The sequence below is a fragment of the Lissotriton helveticus genome, chromosome 9 (genome assembly GCF_964261635.1).
Source record: "Lissotriton helveticus chromosome 9, aLisHel1.1, whole genome shotgun sequence".
Lineage (NCBI taxonomy): Eukaryota > Metazoa > Chordata > Amphibia > Caudata > Salamandridae > Lissotriton > Lissotriton helveticus.
The window spans coordinates 399,992,333-400,018,829 of NC_136070.1; the positions used below are offsets into that span (position 1 = coordinate 399,992,333).

A 26,497-nucleotide genomic window follows, 5' to 3' on the forward strand; every position below is an offset into this window, starting at 1 on the left:
GTGGTGGTCTTCAACAAGGGCGCGGAACATCACATACTGTTGTAGTCACCACTAGTAATAACTTTGCAGTCAAATATGACCTTTTTACTGACTCCTCCCCTTGTTTCAGGGGGGTTGGGGAATGTACATCTACACTTTTCAGTAAGTACCCAATAGTAAATCGTGAATGACAAAAAGTAGTAAAGTTATTAAAAAGTGTAAGAGTTAACTTGCAAAAGTAGCTTTACTCACGTGTAAGTTTACCTTTGTGTATAGAGTCCTTATTGTCTACAACCTAATACATAGAGTGGTTTTTGAGTTAGACAATTGCTGATGATTCAATAGTTTTCTTTTTATTCTCAGTTCCCTTCTTATTTAGTGAGTTTTCTCCATATTCTTGTGTTTTTCCTGCCTTTAGAGCATAGCTGATTTGCCAAGTGGATCACTTATATCATTCCACTGCTGACATCAAACAAGTATTTCTAATATTTTTGTTTTAGAATTCCATAAGAGTGCATATCTTTCCAGGCTCTCTCTTCCCTGTCTGTTCTTTTCCCCTCACATCCAAGCATACACACCCTCTATTCTTGCTTTTCCCCGCTTCCCCCATTTATTTGTTGCCCCTCTCCTATTCTTACTTTTTTTAGTCTTAGTTTATTTTATTGTAAACAGAATTTAAGGGACTTGCAGGTGCACACTCCTAAAGGAAGTGTGCTTCTTTCTGTTTGCTCTCCTGCACATATATTTGTTTTTAATTTACTGTTCAAAAATGGTCGTCAGCCACCTTACATTTTAGTTTAAAAAAGAAACAACATTTCAAATAACGTCCAGAGTCAAGTCAATGCTGTATTAGTGTGTTAGTAGCCTGGATGGAGAAATAATCTTTGAACTCACTAAATTCCCAATTTCTCTCGTACAAGTGTATGTAGTGTGTGTAGAACATAGCTGCACCAGCTAGCACTGTACTTGCTTGTTATGAGCGAAGCTTAGAATGCAGCATGGCTGGTAGCCCCTTCATCCTTGCTGGCTTCTTTCACTTGATATAGGCTTTAGCCCTTTGTCTTTCTGAGCCCCTTCAAGTGCTCATACTTCTGTTGCTGAGATTGATGTGGTGAAATGTTGGAGTGATGGTGTGCAGCCCTGGTGATGCTGGATGCCTGTTTGGCCAACAGAAAGCAAGCCAGCAGGGCAGGCAGGATGAGCTCCTGCAAAAACTAAAGGTCTGACTGTGTGTTTTGTTCTGTCGATTTTGATTTTAACAGTCCTCTATAAGATAACAGCCAAATCATCACAGTGGCACTCAGATCTAAGTTGTTGTTCCTGTAACTGAATTTCTAAAGATGCCTGGTTACTCTAATGTACCTGGTCACCTGACAGTAAGTTATACCCTGATCTGGCTGTTGAGGCTTTGTACCAGCCTCAAGTAGAGAACAGCACCTCCAGATTGTACCACCCTAGTCTCATACTCACTATGACTACTGCACAAGAGAAGGGATGTGAGGTATGTGTTGTTTCTAAAGACCCATGCTTATTTGCGGCCAGCTTGCCTTTCACTGGTTCCGGAGAGCTTTATTTGGCCTCAGCCTCAACCTAGGTTCCTCTGCAGAAAAAGTCATGAAATGCTCTATCAAACACTAACCTCCACCACCAACTACCTACCTAATTAGGCTTGTATTTTGAATTCATGTTTTATGGATTCAGGGTAAGTCTCCAATCCTGAGATGGATATTCATTCCATGTTCCATACCAAGAGTATCAATCCCAGTTTGATCTTTGACCCTGATCATGTGCGACATCTTGTCAATTACGTTATCCTAGCCATGCTATTCTCCCAGGCTGTGTGTAAACTGATGAGTGTTTATCAGTTTATTAGTGTTTATTAACAATCAACACAGTAGGTATGGCCAAAAATATAGAGCCACACAATGACGTGATTGGAATGGCTAATACCAAACCTGCCCTAGAAAGGCGACCTAGCTGTAAGACTTGTCTAACTGAGCATCCAGCTCCCACTATTATTATCCTATGTAAATCCAGCTCTCAAGTGGAAAAGATATTCCGGTTATGGGCTGTTGATGGCAGCAGCCCTATTATCACAAAGGATAGGACTAAACGTATTCTTTTTTTTGTGTTCAAAATGTTTTATTAAAGTTTGCAAACAGAGATAGACAGTGGTAAAAGACATACATATACAGTTAGAGAGGCGGGTTACATTGAGGGGGAGAGGGAAAGGCTGTGCATAAGTTGATTCATTTTACAACAATTGATAAAGACGACTTCTTTCCGTGTGAATAAATACAGATACAATTAGGCATAAATATCACAGTGAGTCGGTAGTATCTGAACAGCAAGGGAACAAACATACATTTTCATAAAGGACTTTACATTTTCGAATGAGTCCTCCATCGGCGATACATATGCATATAAAACATTTTTGGTACTGCTGATCAAAAAATGTAACCTAATCATACACCTTGATGTCTATGAAACGCCGAGGATCTTATCCCTGTTTAGACATTCTTGCCGCTTAAAACAGATTGCATACAATGTGGTTATTCGGTGTTATAATTCTAGAGGGATCCCAGTGTATACATAAGATGCGCACAGGTTTGAATAAAAAGTGATTGTCTCACGTGAATGAGGGAAGATGGCGGCAAGGATGACCTTGGGGATTAGTATAATACTAGCGGAAGTGTGTTACGTCAGACGTGAAAGGAGAATATTTGAAGGAGAAGTGACCTTCTTTGAGGAGGATTCATGGAGGCTTGTGGATGAAGGCTCTTGCATCTAGCGAGTTCCATATTGAACATCGGGAAGCGCGCCATGGGGATAGCTGTAGCGTAATGCTATTGTCTCCTCTGAGTAAAATGACCCAGTTGTTCAGTATAAGCATACAAGCCAAAGTGACCATTAGATCTAGTAAATAACGGTCATTGTCATTCTTAAGTTGGGAGTCCAAAGAGCCCAGAATAATGTATGAGAATTATTTTGTGGGAAGAATATTTAGGGTATGTTTGATGCAGTCTAATAATTTGTTCAAGAAGTTCTGGAGGAGAGGGCATTCTAATAGCCTGTGTGCTAGGGAGCCCTCTTGTTTATAACAGCACCAGGAGATGGGGTTGTGTCTGAGTCGAACCATAAAGAGTCTGGCGGGAGTCCAGTATGTCCTATTTACTAACATATATTTCGTTTGTGATAAAATAGGTGAGATTTTGTGAGAGAAGGGAGATTTGTTGATGGTGATCCAGTCAAAGGCAATATCTTTCGTATTCGATTCACCTTTACATTTTTGCTGATTACGTGTTAGACTTTAATTTTGGTTCGGTAGGAAAATGTTGGATATGTTGGTGACCTAGTGTCATTCCTTGAGTAGGCGACCCAGAAGGGTAGTGAGAGATGGGGTGGCTTCCGAGATATTCTTTTTAGTAAGCCTTACTTTATGCTGTAAGAATTTATAAAAATCAGAATTTTCGAGATAGAACTGATTTTTCAAAGACGAGAATGATAGAGGAGAAGTACCTTTGAAGATGTCCCAGGTGGTCCCAGACAGAACTCTGGGCAGTGACAGGCCAACAATATTCAAATAAATCAAAATTGGACCGTAAGCCTATATATTTGTTTTCTTGGTTAGTCTCTTTGATTCACAGACCAAACTCATTCCTGCTCTTAATTAGATGCTTAAATCAAGCTGCAGTTTGTTGTGATCTTTCTGCTACTGTGCTATGTATGTGAACAGTTATTCCTGAGCAGAATGATCCCATTGATGACCATGAATGTAAAACATGAGGTTGCTAGTGAGGGGGGTGCTCCTGAAGAATGGCCAAACATCTTGTAGTTCTCCCACATCACCTTTGCCATCTGACAATGAACCATTTAGTAGGGGCTCGCTTAAACAAGTATTAGCGGTGGCAAATCATAATGTAATTAAAAAGAACCTAATATGTAGGGTCCATTGAGTATATATGGCCAAAACTAATATTGGCAATTTCACCTCAAATATTTTCTGTTGCATGTCGCTAAAGGTGACATTTTTTTAAGGTGTGACATCCAAGCTGGTCCCTTTTCTACTTCATCTCAGTACAAGGTTTCTGTTGAATTAGTACTGGAAGTAAAATGTTTCCTAAAGTGTTACGATGCACCACAAAGGTCTGACTGTGTTCAGGGAAGTGTGTTTCTCATCCTGGTGTGGATGCACACAGTGTTTGCTTAAATACCCCTCACACACCAAAAGGGACGGGGCGTGCTACGACCTACGACTACATTGGCACACTGTTTTAACAAAACTATGTGTAGTGATGGGGTAGTGAGAGGAAGGGTCTGGAGTGAATACAAGTAGGTGAATTAAAAAGGACCTGGCTCATGGACTTAAAAAACTTTAATAGGGCGTCGAGGCTGTACTTGTTAAAAAAGTAATGTGGGGATGTCCTGCCTTTAATGTGCGGTACTCCTATAAATTCAACATGTTTTGAAGCAAAGGCTTCTTCATCAGGACTGAAAAGATCCCCTCAGTACTCACTATGTTGAAAATACCAAATAGGTGTACTATATATAAAAGTGAAAAAATGAGAAAAATGCAAGAATTTCATGCACTTAATATGATACTAAATAGTACCACTAATGTGTTAATCTGAAAGCGAAAGTACAATTAATAGCGCTTTCCAATGCGCAAATACTCAAAATCTGTGAAAGGAGAATGGTTCAAAAAAGTGAAAAATCCACAAGGTGACTGTAGCGTGTTCTCAGTGCTAATAATATCGTGGTCTATCAGTGCAAAGACCTGTGGAGAAAAGGGACAAACAAGACACACACACACACGGAACAGAAATCACACACTCTATTTATGTGGCTAGAGCAATTGTGGAAAGGTACGTATGGTCTGATGCCCGATTGTGTCCGGTATCGGCTCCATACTTGAGCCTCTCTTCAAACTTCAAGAAGAAAAATAAGCCTGAACTTAGTCCATCGTCGTATAGGCCAATTTCTCTTATTAACACAGATAGTAAGGTTTATTCTAAAATATTAGCTTCTAGACTAGCTAAATCATTACCCCTCTGGTGTCTATCCACCAGCATGGGTTCATCCCCGGGAGAGATTCAACTGATCAAGTAAGACACGTAATTGCACTTCGTGACTGGGCTAAAGCTTGGGGATCTTCGCTGGGGTGGCCCTGTTGGACGCAGAGAAAGCGTTCGACAGGGTCTCCTGGCGATTCATGTCGTTTGTACTGCAGTGAAAGGGGTTTTGCCCTGAATTTATTTAAACAGTGCAGACACTCTATGTATCACCTGTAGCAGAGATCCGTATATCAGGGCAGGAATCAGGAATTGTGTTCTTCCACCAAGATTCAGGAATTTGCCCTTTTTGGGCCAGCTGAAATACCGAAACCATATCCTGTCGAAGTGCTGATCTAAATGTCCCGAAGAACTGTAAAGGGATGCTGTCTGGGCCAACCGCCTTACCGGCTGAGAGAGAAACTATCAGCCTGATTCATCAAGCCGAAATCGGCTCGCAAAGGGCCAGATTCTGAGAATCTGGCCCTTTGCGAGCGCTATTTTTGCATTTGGGATTCATCATCCCAAATGCAAAAACGGTAATAGCGATTTCACTATTTTGCGAGGATTTACATTTAAGGAATCTCTATTTGAGATTCCTTAAATGCAATTCATCATCCATTTAATAATTGCGAATTCGCAATTTCGGCCCGCTATTTACCGCGAGGTCAAACCTCGTGGTAAATAGCGAAAACTTAGAAAAAAGCTTTTAAAAGCATTTTTCTAAGTTGCATGTTGCACACACACATGTCCTTTGGACATGTGTGTGCGCAACATCTGTTTCAATTTGCATTTAAGGGGTGCTACAGGGTGTCCTTTGGACACCCCTGGCACCCTTTAAATCGCTATCTTATTTGCGAGTAGCAAATTGCTAATCGCAAATAAGGAATAACTCCCCATGCATTCCTATGGGCCAAAGTTGCTACTCGCAAATAAGGATTGTGTAGGAATCGCTACTTATTTAGCAATTCCTACATGAATCCCGTTTTGCAAGTCCTTAATAGCGATTCCTTATGAATCGCTATTAGAGGCTCGCAAAACGGGAGATTGATGAATCAGGCTGTATGACACTTTCTATCTCTCCCCATGTGATTGGGGCACCAAGAATCTTATTTTGTTCAGGAGTAACCTTCCTTGTTTTAAGATCTTCAAAGTACTCAAGGTATACCTTTAGACCCGCTGCCTCACCCGCACCTGTCTCCCCAGTATATAATTGCTGATAAAAATTCTGCAATACCTATAAATTTTTAATTTGAGAATCTTGAATTTGGCCAAGATGATCTTTAATCTTACATATTCCGCTGGCCACTTCCCTCTCTCTCAGGCTCTTTGCCAGGACCCTTCCAGTATTTTCCCCAAATTCGTATGTTTCCGCCCTGAACTGTGTATATTTAATAGCAATTACTTCCCCAAAGTACTGCTGCATTTTAGATTTCAATAGAGCTATTCTCTGAAGATATTCTTCATTGTCCTGACCATCCCCTATTTTATTCATCAGCTCAATTTCAATCATCCTAAGCTGATTCACCCATCCACTGATCTTTTTCTGTTTGGCCTTCTGCCGATATATAGAAAAGCTAAGAGTCTCCCTACGCAAGGCTGCTTTGAACGCGTCCCAAACAATAGTTTGAGAGGAAGTGCTCCTATTAATACTAAAGAATTCCTTTATCCATTTGGACATATACTCACAGTATGCCAGCTCAAGGAGCAGCTTTCTTTCGAAAGACCACTTCCTCTGGACCCTAGAGATGCCACTTAGTGGCAGCTCAGCGACCAGTGGGTTGTGGTCCGAAATGGTCCTAGGGGAAATATCAATACTGACCCTCTCCGCAATCTGAAAGGATATAAAAAAATAGTCCAGACGGACAGATTTGTTATGAAGGGCTGAGTAAAAGGTGTGCCCTGGGACCCCCAGGACCCCCAGTCTGTGTCTGACCCAGAGATCAACTAATCCATGTTCCCTTACTACTCTCTTCAGAGCTTTAAACGTCCTAACTTTCCTTCCTTGATATGGAGCATTGCCAAAAAAATAAAAATTACTGTCCAAATGGATATTAGAATCTCCACAGAGAACTACCGGATACTACCATAAAGCCAAGTTGATGTTGAGATGGTCTAAGATCTCTGGGTCATCCAGATTAGATCCATACAGTGAGCAAATTGTCAATGGGGTTTCGGTAATTACAAACTCCAAAATCACCCACCTTCCCCATTTATCCTCCTTACATTTTTGACACAAACCAATACCTTTCTTAGCTAGGATGGCCGCACCCCTAGTAGTAGTACCTTGATGAGTACAAGCCAATAAATCTAGGCCCAAGCCTCTCAAGTACCCCCGTTTGACCCATGCTATGTGGGTCTCTTGTATACATAAGATATCTATTTGCATACATTGTATAATTTTAGCCAATACATCTCTTTTCTTTCTATCATTCAGGCTGCATATGTTCAAAGAGCAAATGCAAATTTGATCCTTTCCACCCATCATTCTTATTGACAATTGATTCTCCCCTCAGCCTAAAGAAATAGTTCAGACAATGCAAGTAGACTCCACAAGTCCTATCAAAAAATATTCTCATATTGAAACAAAAGAAAATGCCATGACTATAAGTGACAAACCCTAGCTGTACAGCCCTCCTAACTACCCTTAACCCACCACCACCCCTTCCCCCACCCTCTCCTCCCTCTCCACCCTGTCTCCCCACCCCTCCCCCTACTACCTATCTTATGATGCTTAGGGACCAACAGTCCCTGGTGATGGAAAATTGAGTCATTGGCCCCCTCCTCAAGACCGCCCCCCCCCCCACTATGATATCATCAAAAATTCCAAGAGAAAAGAAAAAAAAGGGCACAGGGTATCAGAGGAATCCTCCAAAGGAATTAAACATAAAAGAAAGAAATAGCAGAACAGAGCGATAAGAAGAATAGGAGGAACTCCTGAATCAGGCGTTACACCATCCACTGGAATTAATCCCCCTATTCATCACAACATTACTAAGAACTTTTTATCCCCCGGTGCATTTTAGATCGTTTGTAAATATTCTTTTGCTAAAGTCTCAGATAGAAAAAATTGTGTCTGCCCCTGAAAGACTACTTTCAACTTTGCGGGATTATCCAAAAAACCCTGTGCCCCTTTTGCTTGGAATAATGGGATTAATTGGCGAAGCTGCCATCTTTTCTCAACTGTTGCAGGGCAGAAGTCTGGCCTTACAAAGCCCTAACTTAGCTCAACTTTTTTCCGTATATCTAATCTTTTTTAATATAGTTTTGGGGATCCCGCTTGCAATAACACCAGAATTGGTAATCCTGGGCCCTGAGTGCAATGGGGGAGGAAATATAAGAGCAAGATCTGAGACTAGATTCGTATTTATCGCCATGGCCAATATACGATTGTGTATTACTTCCCAATGGATTAGCCCTGATTCTACAACTTTTATAATTTGGAGATCAAGGATTTTAGCAAGCTATAATATGGAGTCCTCTGTAAATAGATTGAAAGGACGTAAAAGACAGAAACTTGGGCAAAAAACCTGGGCTCCTATTTCCGAGTAGATTGACTAAAATATGTTGTTTGTCTTGTTATGTCAATTTGTTATGGCTGTTACTTTTTTTTTCTCGATAATGAATTTGCCATGACTTGTAACTGCAATATGGAGATTTAAAAATTTTAATAAAAAATAATAAAATCCCCTCCTCCCATTATAATTGGTTCTTTAAAGTCCAAGAGATAAGAAAAGACCTCCTTCGCGAGGCCAGGATCATAAATATTGGTACTGTAGACACCAACACAAACCATGTGCTTCTTCCCTTCTCTCAGCTTCACTATTACCCAGCTGCCCCTACATCTTCCCTTAATTCCAACACTTCCACTGACTAATATTGCCCACTCCCTTTGTACATCCCGTCTGTGTAGTGCATAAAGTCTGAGCCAGCCATTTTTGTTTATGAAAGAGGGCCAAGCATCCCGAACTTTTAAGATGTTTCTTGTAAAACCATAATCTTCGCCTTGTGATCTCTCAAGTACTAAATCACTAGGGGCCAGATGTAGGTAGCCAAATACCGGTCGGTAACGGCCGATTTTGGCCGTTACCGACCGGTATTTGGCTTTTGACATGTAGGTGGGTCGGAATTTACAGAATCAGTATATTTACAGATTCGGTAAATTTACCACTTCGGTATTTTTCCGAATCGGTAAATATACCGATTCTGTAAATCCATATGTAGGTGGCACCGTTTGCAGTGCCACAGGCCCTTAGGATTTCTTATTTTACCACTCAATCCTATTGGGTGGTAAAATACCGAATTCCAGTGTACATGCACTGTGCATGTACACCTATGCCATGTGGCACACAGACATGCCCTTAGGGCATGTCTGTGTGCCACATGGCACACAAGCCTGCATTTTGGGTGCTACAGGGTGTCAAAGTGACACCCCGTTCCTCCTGCCAGGATTCGGTATTTACCGATTCTGTAAATACCGAATCGGTATTTACCATTGATTCCTATGGGCTTGAAGGCCCATAGGAATCATTGGGAAATACCGATTCGGTATTTACAGATTCGGTAAATACCGACTCTTACAGAATCGGTAATTGTAAAATTAAAATGACCTACATCTGCCTCCTTCCAATTTACCTACTCTTAAATACCGATTCGGTATGATTCGGTATTTAAGAGTAGGTAAATCGGAATTACCTACATCTGGCCCTAGGTCTTAGTTTCTTTTCATTCCCAAACTCTTTACATTCCTTGATAGGATTGACAATGACTGGCTCCATCTATTATCTAGTCTACTCATCCAAAACACTCACACCTAGACGTCCCTTTATAATGCCCAATGTTCCGTGTTTGATTGAGGACCTATATTTTTTCATTATTTCTCATATGCTCCACACCCTGTGCCTCCCCCCACAGGGAACCTTCACCTCCATCTTATACGCCATTAATCTTATGTTGTGATTCGAGCTAGCATGCAAAGCTAACTGAGCCTTTTAACCTGAATATTTTACAAATTGGTCTTTCTTACACTGCATTGACCAGACTCATTTATGCTTATTCATCCTAATTTACAGAATAAACTGATCCACTTCCTCCGATGCATCTGGTTATCATACATAACTTTGAACAGAGCAGGGTATTTGCCCTGAGCTTTGGCCCCAAGGCCGTTCAACTCATCTATGCGCATCTCCAGCTCCCACTGTCTGCCTGCTGTTACGCTAGAAATGTCAGAGCATATCTGGAAGGTGACGCCTTTGGCCTGGAGAGACCCTTCTTTGAGAGCAAACCCCAAAGTCTTCTCTTTTTCAGAGTATGATAAAAAGTTCACAAGAATCTTTATAGGTTAATTGCTCCCAGGTGCTAATCTAAACCGGTTCCGATGCACTCTCTGGAGTTGCTGCAACATCTGGCAATCAGCTGGTGAAACCACCTCCTTCACTAAATTCATCACAAAAAGTTTCAGATCATCATGCTTTCCCCCCTCGGGAACATTCAAGAATTATAAGTTATTTCTTCTGGCATTATTCTCCAATCACTTCATTCTGTCCAGAAACTCCTTACTCTTTTACCTCAAACAATTTCTACTGCGTTAGCCTCCTCTGTAACACCTAGCTTCTCAACAGCCTTTTACAGAAACTCCGTACGGGCTGTTAAGCAATCCAACTTCTTCTCAAAGTTCGACACATGTACATTGAATCGCTTTTTGGTTAGATTCTGAGACCTCAAATCCTTTTCTCATCTCTGCCGATAAAACCAATACGTTTTGTGTATGCTGATCTCCTCACTGTCAGCCTGCCATGCTTGAACTTCCTCATACCCCTTTTGACACTGGTCTTGAAGCAGGGGATGATCTGTCAACTCTCTGCCTTTTGGGTCGGAATATTGTCACTATAACTGTCCCCCTCTCTCCTCACAGTGTCCTGCGGTGCCTAACTCTGAAGAGGTTCGAACCTGTTGGTGGTGGCCACCCCCAGAGTCAGTACTTGATCCGTAACAAGTTCTATGGAATCAGACCTAGGGTCATTTAGCCCCCGTTCCTTACTTCCTTCTTCCTGGAGTTTACTCTTTCACCTCTCCTTGCTTCTGCTACATTGTCCTTCATCATGCTATGTGTCATTGTTACTTTAAAGAAGGACCTGAGGGAAAGGGGTTACGTTTAGGGCAGATTTTGTCTTCTACAGCTGTTAACCTCTGTAGTCTCTTCCTGAACATTCACTGCTTTTCCCGCTTATCTTACTTGACCCGAGAGTGCCCAGGAGTTTGCAGTGAGTGTCCTTGAGTTTTCCCGCTTGTTCTAAGTAAGCAGTGCAACTCAATCTCCACCCTTCAACAACACCTTCCTTCGTAGAAATATTGATTGCTTTCCCAGATCTAAGGCTATACCATGCATGCGTCAAACAAAGGTCAATGGGAGTCTTGTGGAGCTACTCTCATAGACCACACTAGTGAGGTAGCATTTTTATTAGGACAAGTGGATTAACGCTGGGTGGTTGATATTGTGTGGATACCTGAGTTTCCCAGACATTTGCGTCACAGAAATGCAAATGTGATATTTTAGCCAAGGTTTGAGATTGGCACAGATTTGTGGGTAAGAAAATATTGTGGGATCCACATGAGGCACACCATCCTGGTCTCCCCCGGATATCTAGTTTTCAGAAATGTTTGGGTTTGGTAGCTTTGCTTGTGTGGCCACCAAGCCCGGATTTAAACACTGGAGCTACCCAATTGTTGATTTCTCCACATTGCGTTTTGAATCATTTGGTATCATGGACCCTGGGCTCAGCCACACAAGTGGGGTAACATTTTTATCAAGACAAGTGGGGGAAGGTAGGGTGGTTGGCATTTCGTGGCTCTTGGCGGTTTCTGGACGTTTATGTTACAGGCGCATGGTGGGATGCCTGGGTGAGCTGCCCCCACTCTTCCTTTTTTTTGGGGGTGGGGGGAATATTTGTTTTATGGGTCTAGTGGCCTTTGTGTCTGCCTGCCCCTGGGGGACAAAAAGGTGACTACACCAGGAGAAAAATATTCTCTTTTCTTTTTTTTTTTATTAAAATTTTTATTAGAAAAATACACAAACAGCAAGGCTTGGATTACATTACACGAAGCACCAGTTCCAGACGGGGAAGGAAAAGAAAAACAATACAATGAAATCAACAGTGATGTTAGGGAAGGGAAGGGGGGAGGGCAAGGGCAAATGAGATGTTCATACAATAGAATCATCAGAATGCAGGGTCAGGGGGAAAGCGATGGGTCAGGGTTGTCAATAATAGGTGGTGTACATATATCTCCACGGTAGCTGTTCCAAAGACCCCACACTCTACACCATTTCCAGGGACGGCCCGGGCCAAATATACAGTTTTTTCTCTAAACATGCACCAGTCCATGTTCTCTTTCCACCCTTCCACTGTAGGTGACCTTTGGGAGCCCCACAATTGAGCAATGTCTTGTTTGGCAATCATGTTCCCCAGGGTCGCCCACTGAGTCTGAGCTGCATTGTAATCTGTGGGCTCCCAGACATTCAGTAGGCATCGTCTGGCCTCCGGCAAAAGGACAATCCCCGTAACATCCTTCATTATATCATGTACTCCACCCCAGAAAGCAGCCACCTCTCGACACTCCCAAATAATATGTAGAAATGTCCCTATCTGCCCACAACCTCGCTTACACAACCCCTCCTAGGAAAAGCCCATATGAACCAAATGTGGGCCCGTGACGTATATCCTATGGAGGATCTTTAGTTGAACAAGTCGGAGTCGAGCTGGAATTGCTACCTCCTTTGGAGAGGAGATTGCCGACTGCCAGTCCTCGTCATCCAGCTCCAGGCCGTCACGGGTCCACAAATCACGAAGACGTGATAGGAGGCCTGATCTATCATTTATTAATTTCTTGTAGACTAGAGAGATTGTGCTGTCCGGCACATGGCCGTCCAGCAACCTATCTTCTAGCGGGGACGATCCGGGGACCATATCCCCTTCCGGGAAAACAGATCGCAGTGCGTGACGAACCTGGAGGTACCGGAAGTATTCCGATGCACCTAACTCAAACTCTGACTGCAACTCGAACAATTTAACCTGGCCCTTGACCCAGAGGTCTCCCACCTTACTAATACCAATAAGGTTCCATTTATCGAACCCCTTGGTATTCCACAGCTTACCGAGTTTATCAGATTCAAAAAGAGGGGTTACTCGAGTCAAGCGATCTTTCCACCCCATGGAACTATTCGCGTCCCGCCACAGGCGTACAACTGTCCTGGTGGGTCCCGACAGTTCCTTAATTACCAAGTGAGAATACAGCGCTCTATAATAATTACCCCCAGGTAACAACCACCTATCCATGGCAAAGGCAGGATTCAATTCTGGACCATGTAGACTATGGTTTATAGCACTTGAGACGCTCAATAGTAACGTTTTATATCGGGGAGAGCGATATCTCCGTCGTACCACGGGAGTGTTAATTTAGCTAGTGCAATACGTGGTTTCCCGTCCCATATCAACTTCCTCTGAAGATCTTCAATGACCCGGAAATAGTTAGCCGGTACTACATCAAGAGTGTTTTGGAGAGCATAAAGAAAACGAGGCAGCGGCATCATTTTGAAGAGAGCCGCACGACCAAGCGGGGACAGCGGCAGCTTATGCCACCCCGCGACATCTTGCTTTAATCGAGACAGCGGTGGAAGGAGATCTTGCTCATATCGAAGTATGGGGTCCAATGTTATGTAAATACCGAGGTATTTAAACCCCGATTGTGCGATCTGGATGGGACAGGTTTTCGGAAGATGAGGAACGTTGCCGGAAAGGACATACAGATAGGATTCCGACCAATTGATAATGAGACCAGAATTCCTACCAAATGAGGTCAAGACATCACACAAAACCATCAGTGATTTCCGGGGCGACGTCAAATACAATAAGATATCATCCGCATAAAGCGAGATGCGATCTTCAAACTCCGAGGACCACCGAATGCCCTTCATCGAGGGTTCCCTTTGAATCCACGCTGCAAGGGGCTCAAGGGCCAGGGCGAACAGGAGGGGCGACAAAGGACATCCCTGACGAGTTCCTCTCCCAAGACTAAACGGAGCAGAGACTCGGCCGTTAACAACAATCTGTGCGAGGGGGTCCTCATAGAGGAGTCTCACCCAACTGATAAAGCCAGGACCGAACCCAAATTTAGCCAAAGCAGCCCACAAATAGGGCCACTCCACTGTATCGAATGCCATCGTGGCATCCAGCGACGCCAAGATGGCCGGCTCACGCAACGTTGCAGCTCTCGCGAGAACCCCGTTCACACGTCGGAGATTAAGGGCAGTATTCCTGTGCGGGATGAAGCCAGATTGATCCGATGTATCAGCTCACTTATAACAGTGATCAATCGGTTAGCCAACACTTTCGCAAGAATCTTAGGTTCGGCATTGAGAAGAGAAATAGGTCGGTACGACGCACATCGATCACGCAGTTTCCCCTCCTTGTGAATCACCACAATAGCCACCAAACGCTGATCGCGGGGAAGAGAACCACACTCCCGAGACTCCAAGAACATGTCTTGTAGATAGGGCGCCATCTTGTCTGGCCGTAGCTTATATAGCTCAATAGGCAAGCCATTGGGACCCATCGCTTTCCCCGAACGCAGGGAACGGATAGCAATAGCCACCTTGTCAGTAGTTATTGCAGCGTCCATATGTTCCCTGTCAATATCAGAGAGACGTGGTAAAGCGATATCTCGCAATAATAGTTGGGAGTCCTCCTCTGGTCTGTCCGACGCGGAGGAGTACACTGTCCGGAAGTGCTCCGCAAAACACCGAGCAATCACCCCAGGATCCGAGACCCGAGTGCTATCAGCCAGCTCGATCACAGGCACCACTCGATTAGCTCAATCTTTCTTGTCCAGCCATGCAATCAATTTACCAGCCTTATCACCCACATCATACAAACGTCCCTGCTGCTCCATACTCATGACCTTAGCCACGTCGGTAAACAAAGCCCTGTATTCAAGTTGTTTAAGCATTAGCATATGCGTCGCAATACGGGTGACCCCCCCCCCCCCGTTCCAGGCCAAGCTCCAAGTCCGTTATCTCCGTCTCGATCCTAACGACCATCTCATCACGTCGTTTCTTAACGTCCGCTATCAACGATAGGGCCTGACCCCTGAGGACGGTCTTAAAAGCCTCCCAAAGCGACACGGTAGACGAAACTGAACCCACATTTTCCAAAATATACAGGTCTAGAACTTTTATCAGGGCAACACAAGTTTTAGGGTTACGGAGATACCAAGGGTTAATCGGGGCAACCCATCCCTCGGATCCCGGGCCCAACTCCACACGGAGCCACAGTGGGGAGTGGTCTGAAATTCCCTGAGCCAAATGCCTGGCATCAGTGATGGTGAGGGCCTGTTCAGACGGCACCAATTCATAGTCAATCCTAGAGAGACTACCGTGAGCGCCCGATAGAAACGTATACTGCTTCTGAGTGGGGTGCAACAACCTCCAACAATCAACCAGTCCCAGAGTGTCAAGGAAATCACAAAGCCAGTTCTGCGCTCCCCTCGGGTCCCCGTGAGGGTGTCGATCTTCCAGACCGTAAACGACTGCATTAAAATCACCTCCTAATATGAGAGACCCCTCGGGGAGAGCGAGAATAACTCTTCCCAAGTCTGAAAAGGTGATGGATTGCAAGCCAGGGGGGACATACACGGAGACCAGGGAAAGAGTCCGGCCCTCCCACCTACCCGTGAGAGCGACATAGCGCCCCCGATCATTTAAGACTGTAGAGTCAATCTCAAACGGGAGAGAGCTTTTAATGAGGACACCGACTCCCCTGGAACCAGAAGAAAACACGGAGTGGGCGACCAAACGGTAACCCCTCCTGTTGAGAGCATGACAAGTATTACCAATCAAGTGCGTCTCTTGAAGAAGGACTACATCTGGAGAGAAACGCTTCAACATTTGCAACACCACCCCACGTTTTATCCTATCCCCGAGCCCATTCACATTCCAACTTATCAATTTCAGCCCTCTACCCCCCCTCCATAAAAAGAAAGAGGATCCAACCCCTAACAGAACCCGGCACTTCGATCAAACAATATAAGGATACATAGCCTTGCAAAAGAACAAACACACACCCCAACAAACTCCCCGGCCCCTCCCCCCAGCATCCCGTTACAAACCCCCCCACCCTGCACCCCTGCTCAAGACTAAATAGCCACCCCAACTTGCAGTGTGCCTGTCGCCCCCACATCTAACTAAGCTACAAAAAGAAAACTCAGAGGAGGAAAAGGACCCCACCAATGACCCCACAACCCCCCAATGTCCCATTGTGCAATTGTCAGGATTATCGAACCACAATTTGTGGCCAACAACAGACCTCCGAATACCAAGCAGCCGGAGTTTATTCCTGTTCCGTAGGTCCACCTTCTGCCCCGCCAGACTGCCCCTCCGGTAGACATTGCTTCGGCAGAGCGTTCACCCAGTCAGACACCACTTCCGGATTGTCGAAAAAATAAGTCCGTTCTGAATGATCGATTCGTAGTTTGGCTGGGAAAAGCATGGCGTACTTGAGACCCATGTCACGCAGTCGCCTCTTCACCCCCAGAAATCCAAGTCTTTGCTTCTAGACCGATTGAGTGAAGTCCGGGTAAAAACTGATAGTAGCATTCTCGAACTTTGTGGGGCCATTCATCCGGGAGGCCTGCAGGATAGCGTCTCTATCCCAAAAATTGAAAAGTCTCGCAATGATAGGCCTCGGTGGCGCACCCAGATTCGGCCTGCCGCCCGGAACTTGATGAGCTTGTTCAACCATAAAGAACTTACTCAGTCCCTTAGGTGCAAGGTGGTTAATGATGAGATCCTCCACAAATAGTTCCACCGATGGTTCCGTGGCTTTCTCCGGAACCCCAATAATATGAACATTGTTCCGCCTGGCCCTCCCTTCATAATCATCCAGACGACGTGTGAGGGTGGCACTGGCGGTTCTCAAGCGCCCGACTTCAGTTTGTAGATCAGCGACATCACCCGTCAGGCTGGATGTCTTAAGATCCAGAGACTTGACTTTTTCATTAGTCTTCGCCAACTCTGTACGGATCAAATTGACGTCAATCGCCACAGTATCCAATTTATGATCGAGAGTCGCTATTTGTTGTCCCAATGTGGACTTGATCCCCTCGATCGCCACCATTACATACTGTAAGGTCAGCTCCGCCGCCGTAGTCGGAGGGTCTTTCAAGTCTTCCTGTGACCTACCCGATCCACCGGGGGAACCCTTAACTTGGGCACAGCGGTCCATACTATTAGTCTGTGTATAGCCACCTCGCCTAGTGGTCTTAAGTTTCTGTGTGGCCCCCTCCAGTTTCCCGGTCATATCGGGCGAAAGTCGGATCTGGGTCGATAAGGCAATGTAGAAAGATGGCAGTCCTAGTCCCACCTCGGGCCGAAGGGTTCGCAACTGGAGGGCACAGGCCAGATGGTCTCACAGAGCAGCACGGTGATGAAGGGTAACACTCGTGGGCAACACAGGGCGGTAATACTAGGAGATTGGGGTGGTCCCCTCACCGGTCACAGGTCTTCCCTGGAACAAAATCGAAAGTGAAAGTAGCCGGACAGGACGTCCCAGCCTCCGCCAGCCGATGTTATTCAATTACTGCTCGGGCACCGTGCCAACTCCACAGCCGGGCTTCACGCCAACGTAGGCCTCAATCTTTGAAGCTCCGTTACACCGGTTCTCGGGGTCCGATTCAGGATCTGAAAGCGAAGTTCGCCTCACTCGCGGTTCGCCTTCACGGAAACGTCAATGAGGAACAGGATAATTGACAGGATAAATACGGGAGGTTACGAGGGTCTCTGGAGCCCTAAGCTCACGTGGCCATCTTGGTTGCGCGCTAAGCTCCTCCTCCTCCGAGAAAAATATTCTCAAAAATGAAGAGGGGGTGGGAGCGGCTCACCCAGGCATTGTGCTGTTCTTCCATCCTAGAATAGGTGCATCAGTCTTCCTGCTCCCCTGGACTGGATTGAGGGTTTTTACCCAAAATATTCCTTCATGGGGCAATATGGCCACTAGACACCAGGGGTAGAAATAGTCTCATAAAAGAAAAAGGAGTGGGGCAGCTCACCCATGCATGATGCCTTACCCCCAGGCGTGGCCAATGCTGGTAAGAGCATTGGGGCGGGGCCAGCCGGTAAGAGCGGTGGGGTGGGGAGGGGGGAGTAAGTCAACACATGACGGAATGGGGAAAGAAAAGAAAAAAATTATAAAAACCACTTACCTTACGCGCGCGATGCAGCGAGCTCAAGGTAAGTGTTTGTTGTAAATGTTTTTATTTTGTTTCCCTATTCCATCATCTGTCAACTTAACAATGCCCTCACCCTGCCCCACCGCTTTTATCTGCCCTGGCCTCGCCTGCTTGCCCCTAGTCCAAAACGGGCACAACAGTTTTTCTGAACCCCTCGGGCAGATTGTAGGTGAACATACTCCAACCCCTTTTTACAGAAAAAAGTCTTTGGAGTCTATTGGGCTTTCTGCCACCAAAGCAGGGCATATTGGTGTTAAAGGCTTCCTATCTGCCTCCACCGAGAAAAGAAAGACTGTTGGGATCATATTGGAGGTGGAGACAGGCCACTCTCACACCTTGTAGTAATGAAAAAACTCCCTGGTGTCTAGAAGGCTTTTGGACCACCATTGTGGTGGATTGGAGTTAAAGACCTCTTATCTGCCTCCTGGGAGGAGGCAGAAAGTCTGTTCTGGCCATTTTAGGGGTGGGTTCCAGGCTGGATGCCTGGGTAGGCCTCCCCCACCCATTTCTGTACCAAAACAAAATCTCTGAGGGTAATTTGGATTTGGAGAGAACAAACTTGCTCCGGGGGATGGTGGGTGGGGCCAGTAGGCCACTGCGAGGGGGGCACTCCCCTCTCCCCTTCAAATGCACACCCTGGTGGTCAAGTGGGCTTTCTGCCTTGTCCAGGGGGCAGAAGGGAGGAAAACACCTCCTATCTGCCCCAGTGGGGGCAGAAAGGCTGTTAGGGGTTATTTGAGGAGGGTGGCGGCTAGGCCCGATACATAGGAGGGCCACACCACCCATTTGTTGATGTAAAAAACATCCCTGGTTTCTGGGCTTTTTGCCCTGGAGTGCTGGCGGCAGAAAGGCTTTTGTGCTTGGGGGAGCCCTAGTCCATGGCGAGGGAGCAGCTCCTCCTTCAAAAAATAGTCCCTGGTGTCTAGTGAGTTGAGCCCTGCTTGGGGGTCGGCCTCCTGAGGCTTACCCCAAGCAAGGATCCACTTGAGCAAGGTACCATTAGAAAGGGGTGATTCTTCCCTTTCCAATGACACCTCCCCCGTCTGAATCAGTGCTTGGGGGCTGAGATAAGCCCATGAGCACCAATGCAGTTCATTTTCTCTGAAATTATGTTTGCTTGCTTTGCGTGCCGATCATCATTTCAACAAAAACAAAACGGCCTTGGTTGCTGGAGAAGCTCTTCCCCAGATCCCGAGGCTAAAAGGAATATAAGGAAATCCTTCTGGCACTCACACAAGAAGGATTTTCCACTGCAAGTGCTAGGACCTGCTAGAGTCGTCCATTGCACCTAAGCGGTTAATGAAGAGTGGCCATTCATTAGGAGCAGCCAACTGCCCTTAGTGAAGTGGTCAAAGATATGCTAAGAATGGACAGTGCCAGAGTAGCGACATATGTTAAAGACTTGTACAGATCCTCAAAGCTGCAGAAGATACTGAACACTTGTGTGAGTTCGTTGGTATGCCCCCAGATGCACTCCCACCAAAATATATGCATGGCTCTGTTCAGGATAATACAGTACTTAATGATCATTTTAATGGCTATTCAAAATGGTTGGTGTTGATTGCTTTTCCTGTAGCATGCTTTTCCTTCCTAGAGCACCAAATGTTTCTATAGCAATTGTCTGTTGATTCTTCCTTTGGCTGTGTGAATAGCAGTAACGTTTCATAAATGAGTGCACTTGACATATTTTGCAAAATAGATATTGGTTAGACATTTAAATAAGCTGTATGGAGACCTCAGCTTTGTTCAAAGGCATGTTCATAGCACTATACCACTGCAGCATTTTTTTGCAATATGTGGTTCAGAAGGAGAGGTAGAAGGAAACAAAGGAGTAGGAGAAGTAAAGGGTTGACCGTGGGGAGAAACAGACAAAAGAGGTTGTAAAGAAGTAGGTGAAAATAGAAAAGGGAAGGTACCAGAGGTGTTTTTGATTGAGATGTGTCGAGGGAGAGGAGAGCTGAGAAGGAGGGGCTAGATTGAAAAGATAAGGTAGGCTAGAGGGAGAGAAGAGTTTGGGATAGAGATAGATTGGTAGAATAAGAAAGAAAAGGAAATGTGTTGCAATGGTTAAGAATCAAACTAAGAAACCAAGAAACTTGAATGATCTCAGATTTGACCCTTAATTCAGTCATGTGATATGGGCAAATCATGTTTCTCCTATAGCCTTAGCTTCCTAATGTCTCAGCATTCACAGAACGTTGCAAGTTTTCAACATTTACTATATAAATAAATAATTCAAGCATTCCATTTATCACTTGTTTGTTCTCCCGAGTGAAATACCCTAAGTATGACAATTATGCCCAGATGTGGGTCCCATACTCACTATGCATGGGACTCATGCTACACCACACTGATGAGGTTGAAATGGGCTGGAACCAATCTGATGCGGCCTGTGTTCCTGTTTGTAGGAGACCTGGTCTGACAGAATGGTGTGGACTATTCATATTAGATGATGATGAATGCTGATTTACATATTGTTGGTTCCTGTCTGAGAAGGGACACTGGTCAAAACAGCTATTGACTGCATTTCTTCCAAGAGTATTTACCAGTGGCTAAGATTAATTCAAGCAACCCACCCTCACTTTTGTTGTTTATTTCTTTAGGGAAAGAATGTTTATTACACTCATTAGAGTGCCTTTCCTATTCTGAATTTGCACCCATGTGCCCGGAGTACTTTAGTTGCCAGAATACTGGAAGATGAGCCTTTTCCTGTTGGCATAAAGTGTCAGAGAAGTCTTAAGTTGGTTGTTCTTTGCAGTATGAAATGGGATTTACATAAAAAAGGGTAATTATATGTTTGGAGCAGCCTTGGAAGCACTTAAAGGAAATGCTGATAATCTGTATGCATCTGCAGGCAACAGTAACAAAGAGATAATTTTCTGAAGATGTATATATAATGCATTTTGTTGCATTAAATGCATTGAAGTATTGTAATATATCTTTGTTTCTACCTTCACAGACTCTCAAAGAAGTGCTGAGGTTGTACCCAACAGCTCCTGGCACTTCACGCTGGTTAGAAGATGAACTAGTCATTGAAGGAATAAGAATCCCTGCTGATGTTCCAATCGTTGTAAGTCCCATCACTCTGTCTTCCCAACAGGAGCACTAAACTATGCCATGTTATTGAATTTCAAAATTTTCAATGTATTCCCTTTAAAGATTTTAAGGCCCTTTGGACACACAATTTTACGTTTTACAGAAGGTCCTTTTTTTTAAAATGTACAGTAAATGGTGTTATTGATGGATAATACATGTCTTAAATATTTTGTGGTGTTCCTTTTAAACACTATGGTCATCAGTTTTAATCAGACAAGGATCCCAGCAACACATCTTAGTTTTCTTAATTATTTTAAATCACTTTCTACTTAATAGAGTCTCTCTGATCATGACACAGTTCACAAATTTGGCAGACACTGGTCTGACTGTTGAAAATGATAGTTGGTTCCTGATGGATTTCTCATATGCACAGATGTATCCTGGAAGCGATAAAAGTGTGTTAGTTAAAAGCCCTCTAACATACACTCACTTTAGCGTCCTACCCCTTAGATGTCTGGTGTAACTGTGAGACATATGGGTTTACAATTGCACACTAATTCACCTTTTGTTTCAAAAGGTGTATTTCACAGCTGCCCTGAGCAATACATGTTGAGACTTTCTGCATTGTATTTTGTTTAGAGGTCATTTTCCTTCTTGCCCTGACCAAGTACTTTAACGGTCTGCTTGCTGAAAGTTGTGACCTTCTCATTCGAATTATGAATTATACAACATTCCTCAAACTGGGCAGTTGCTTATATTGTTAGACTGCAAATTCATACATTTACAGCATCTGTCTGTTACCCATCCCCTGGGCATATTCCTCTGTGATCCCTCATTCAACAACCCTATTCAAAAAACTAAGGGGCATATTTGCAAGAACCTCCTTAAAATGATTGGCGTTTTTGCGGCAGTAACCTGCCGCTAAAACGGTGATAATGGGCTTGCTAATATGTGTTATGGACTTCCAATAGAAGCCCAGGTTAGATGTGCAGGACATCTAACCTGGGCTTCTATTGGAATTCTATAACGCATATTAGCAAGCCCATTATCACCGTTTTAGCGACAATTTCCTGCCGCTAAAACAGCGATAATTTTAACGAGGTTCTTGCTAATATACCCCTAAATCCCATCCAAAGTATAAAATTGAACTAGATGACTTTGAAGACCTTTCTCCCAGCAAAGACCTTCTATCCCAAACCCAAAACCGTAATCCTATACCTTAACCAAACTCTAAAATATAACGTTGAACTATTTGCTTCACTTCTATTAAAACCATAATATCATTGCTGTAAACACGGGAGTTGAAAAATAATCAGATACCCACAAACATGAGAAATTTAGCAAAAGGGTTACTCACCAACTGATCTTGCAACCATGAAAGCATGTGTTGTAGTTAAATGAAACAAATAACTCTCAACAAATCAAACGTCAGTCTGTACACTACCTGCCAGGCAAAATGCAATGATTGCAGGACTGTCTAAAAAACAGTGCACATATCACCTGCTTTTTCAAAAACAAATATATTGCACAGAGGCAGGCTTCAATATGTTTTGGGTTTTGACAAATCACTTTGAAATGCACTTCAGGACCAAAACAATTCCCTTTATTCCTCATTAATGCCTAGAAAGCTCATGGACCTTAATTACTTATAAGCATTGCTTAGAAGAATGATACCCTCCCCTCCTCTAGAGTCTCTCACCAGCGAAACACTCACTCCCATATTCAAGTTTTTCTAAAAGTTTCAATGACCAGAGGTAGTCAGTGACCCAGTGCCACCCTTCTCTAAACCTGGATATCTACTTTCTTCCTGCAGCTTAACCTCCTGCCAAGAAATTGTGTGGACCTAATTAACAAACTGAGGGGGATATTCACAAAGACGGGCAATAACTATCGACATCGTCAGTCATTGCAAGGAAAGTTAGCGCTGCCTAACCCTGATTAATATCGCCATGTTAGCGGGGTATTTTCAAGCCCGCGGTACATGGCGATAGTAACAGGGAAAGGGTGTCAAAACCCACATACTAATCATCGCGATGGCGATTTAAAATCCTGCGTTAGCCGGCGATACGTTGTGAATGGACGATAATCTGCTGAAAAGTCCCATCATCGGTATTTTTAGCTCCTGGCCCAACACTGTCCCTTCTGGAAGCCAGGTGTCACTGTGAGACTGGCAGCATGGTGACCGCAGCAATCAGCTTCCTCGAAGTCTGACCATTTGTTTTATCCAAAATTACTGTCATTTTAGTGGTGCTAACTTAGGCAGACACCTTGCATCTGGAATACCTGCATCTTAAAAGGCTCCTGGCTGTGTTCCCTTCCATGCTGCAGGTAGTCATCCTGCTTAACACCAGCAGCAACAGGCAGGTGTAAAATCCCTGGTGCTAACACAGGTTATCCCCTGTTTCTGCTTCGCTTCGCAGATCTGGCAGTTCATTGTGAATGTGGTAATGTGATATTCTGATGTGTTTTTGCACGGGAAAGGCTACTCTGCATCTCATTAGTGTTAGTTGGTGGTGTCCACTGTGAAGATAAATTTGGAGGCAGTTATTGCTGGAATACTGGTGTCTGAAGTTTGTGAATGGCGTGTTAATTCTATCGCCACTTTTGATGCGTTAAAGTGGGGTTAATTCAGAGATAAATCCTTGTGAATATGCCCCTGAATGTTCTAGTATGTAAACTAAACTGCAGCAGTAATACTTACTTCAAAATGTAATTTGCTGACATTTGGTAGGAGATCTCCACCTCTCTTATCTTTTCTATGGAATGATATCCACAAAGGTAAAATTACTACTTAGTGATAAATGTAGGAGGGGCCAGAGGGTTGGTATAAATAGATGTAAGAGGAACCAGTGTGAGTGATGGGTAAAGGGAGAATATCAACTACAAAATGGGAGAGTTTTAGGGAAAAGTAAGAAAGGGTTTAGGGAAGAACATTTAGGGAAGAACCAGCTACCACAAATTTCCACCTACAAAAGATTAATCCCACAGCTATTGACAAACTACTCTTCTAAAATAACTATGGAACTAAAGGTAGACAAATACATACATGTACACCAACCCTCACGATCACTTAGGAGCACATCAGCTCACTTCCATCGAAAATAAAGGAGGCAACTACAAGTACTTAAAATATCTCCCAATGGGAAATACTTTTAAATAAGATGAAGTCGACTTTTAAAACAAGCACACACACAATATATAATCATAATTGGTGATTTAGCAAGTATATTTTACTCCAATACATATTTCATGAAGTTATTTTGTACAAGGAAAATTGAAGGATACTGATAGCGGACTGCTGCATTTGCTCCAGTCTTTATTATGTATACACAGCAACATTTGTGAAATAGCTGCTTGCACTAGCGCAGTGATTTAGTTTGGAATAAATCTTTTTGGCTCTATTCCCTGATAAGCAAGTAGGAAACATGGCACAGAAAGTTGCTGCACCTGTGCAAAATTGGGTGTAATGCAACTGATGGCAAAAATACAGTACAAGGCAGGGTGTACATCTCCCTCTATGTGATGATGTCAGACTATTTTAAAAATATTATTTAGCCTGTTTAAGTTCAACCCCACATCACTCCGTCACAAATTGACTCTCCCACTAGAATGGTAGATTTACAACTATCAATACACAGTTTTGATGAAGGTAGTACATCCCATTTGAGTAGACAAGCTCTTGGTGGGTTGAATCCTCCTACAAGTCACTTCACCACTGATTCTAGCGATATTAATAAACTGACAATTCTGCCTTCCATTGAACATGCCCTGTCCTCTGCAGATTCTGGCATGGACTGAACCAGTACCATCTATTATGCCTAAAAAGGGTATATATAATATCCTGGAATATTGCAGGCCTCAAATCGAAAATTGCTATCCCTGATTGAAATTCTTTTATCACGATACATGATGTATGCCTTTACCAACAAACTTGGAGTATGGAGCCCATTTTAAACTGGGCTATTTGAACTTTTCCATCCCCGCTACTCATGGTCCTGTTGGAAGACCAGCTTGTGGGCTAAACATAAGGGTAAGATTGGACCTTGACTGTTCCATCCAAATGTAGCACCTTGACTCACTCAATATCTTTGAAAATTCAAGTTAAGTTATCTAGGGAGAAGACTCACAATATAGACATTTTTAACGTTTATGCAAGAGTGGTATGGAGAGGACTGAGATCTCAACCCATCTCATTTCTAGAAGTCTATTTGACTGCACATCACTCTAAGTGAGGAATAATATTAGGGGGTGATTTTAACACCACATACAATCCCCTGGACCAGAAACCAGAAACAGGGATGAAGACCAGATCCGGGGAATTCCACAGCTTGATTTCCCTCCCATGCAAAGGTGGACAGAGGTGGCTTTACAGCTGAAGGCTTTTACATTGGATTTTTCCCTTCGAGCCACAAATGGCAGAGTCCTCTCTGATAGGCAGGGAGAAAATACCTTCAGTAATTCCACCCACATGAACTGTATAGATTATTTCCGTCTAGATCTTTGCTTATGGCACAGCCTTGTGGACATGAAGGTCACAAATAGAAATTAAAGCAGTCACGAGTCGCTATGCCTTCATATGGCCTCCCTCTGCACTAGGTTAAGAATCTTGACCTTGGTATGTATATGACCAACATCCATATCAGTCTTTTCAAAATAATCTTGTCTTATTTTTAGTCCCCATCAAGGACCATAAAAAGAGCAAATTCAAAAATACTAACTGGTTTAATAAAGAGTACAGATTAGCTCATAGGCAATTGGGCAAGTCATTTTGCACTAAAGATATTAAGCAAATAATTTTAGCTAGGGAGACATATAAAAGGACTCAAATCCAGGCAAAGAAAGGCTGAGGCGAAGAAAGATGGCAAGAACTTAAAGGGTCTTGCGCCCTGAAGGATTCCGCTAGGCTCTGGTACACTTGTAAAACAGAGGAAACAGGTTATGGCATCACATCTCCAGAACAACATCGTCCCCCAGTATTGGGTTGACCATTTCTCTAGCTCATATTCTTCGAATGACTCGGATACCATCCTTGGGATTTAACTCATAAATGGTGACCCAGTTGACGCCGACCTGCATATTGATCCAGCTGATGTGGCCCTAGCTTTGGATGCCATGAATAGAGGAAAAGTGCTACATAAACAAATGATGGACGG

The 26,497-nt window shown here is 43.8% G+C and overlaps 1 protein-coding gene across 1 annotated transcript in view; it reads left to right on the plus strand.

Moving 5' to 3' along the window:
* Positions 1-26,497, plus strand: part of LOC144782767 (cholesterol 24-hydroxylase-like) — a 356,051-nt gene that overhangs the window by 287,126 nt on the left and 42,428 nt on the right. The window contains exon 12 of the mRNA XM_078662068.1: positions 21,268-21,378. Within this exon, the coding sequence (XP_078518194.1) occupies positions 21,268-21,378 (111 nt within the window). The remainder of the gene's footprint in view (positions 1-21,267; positions 21,379-26,497) is intronic.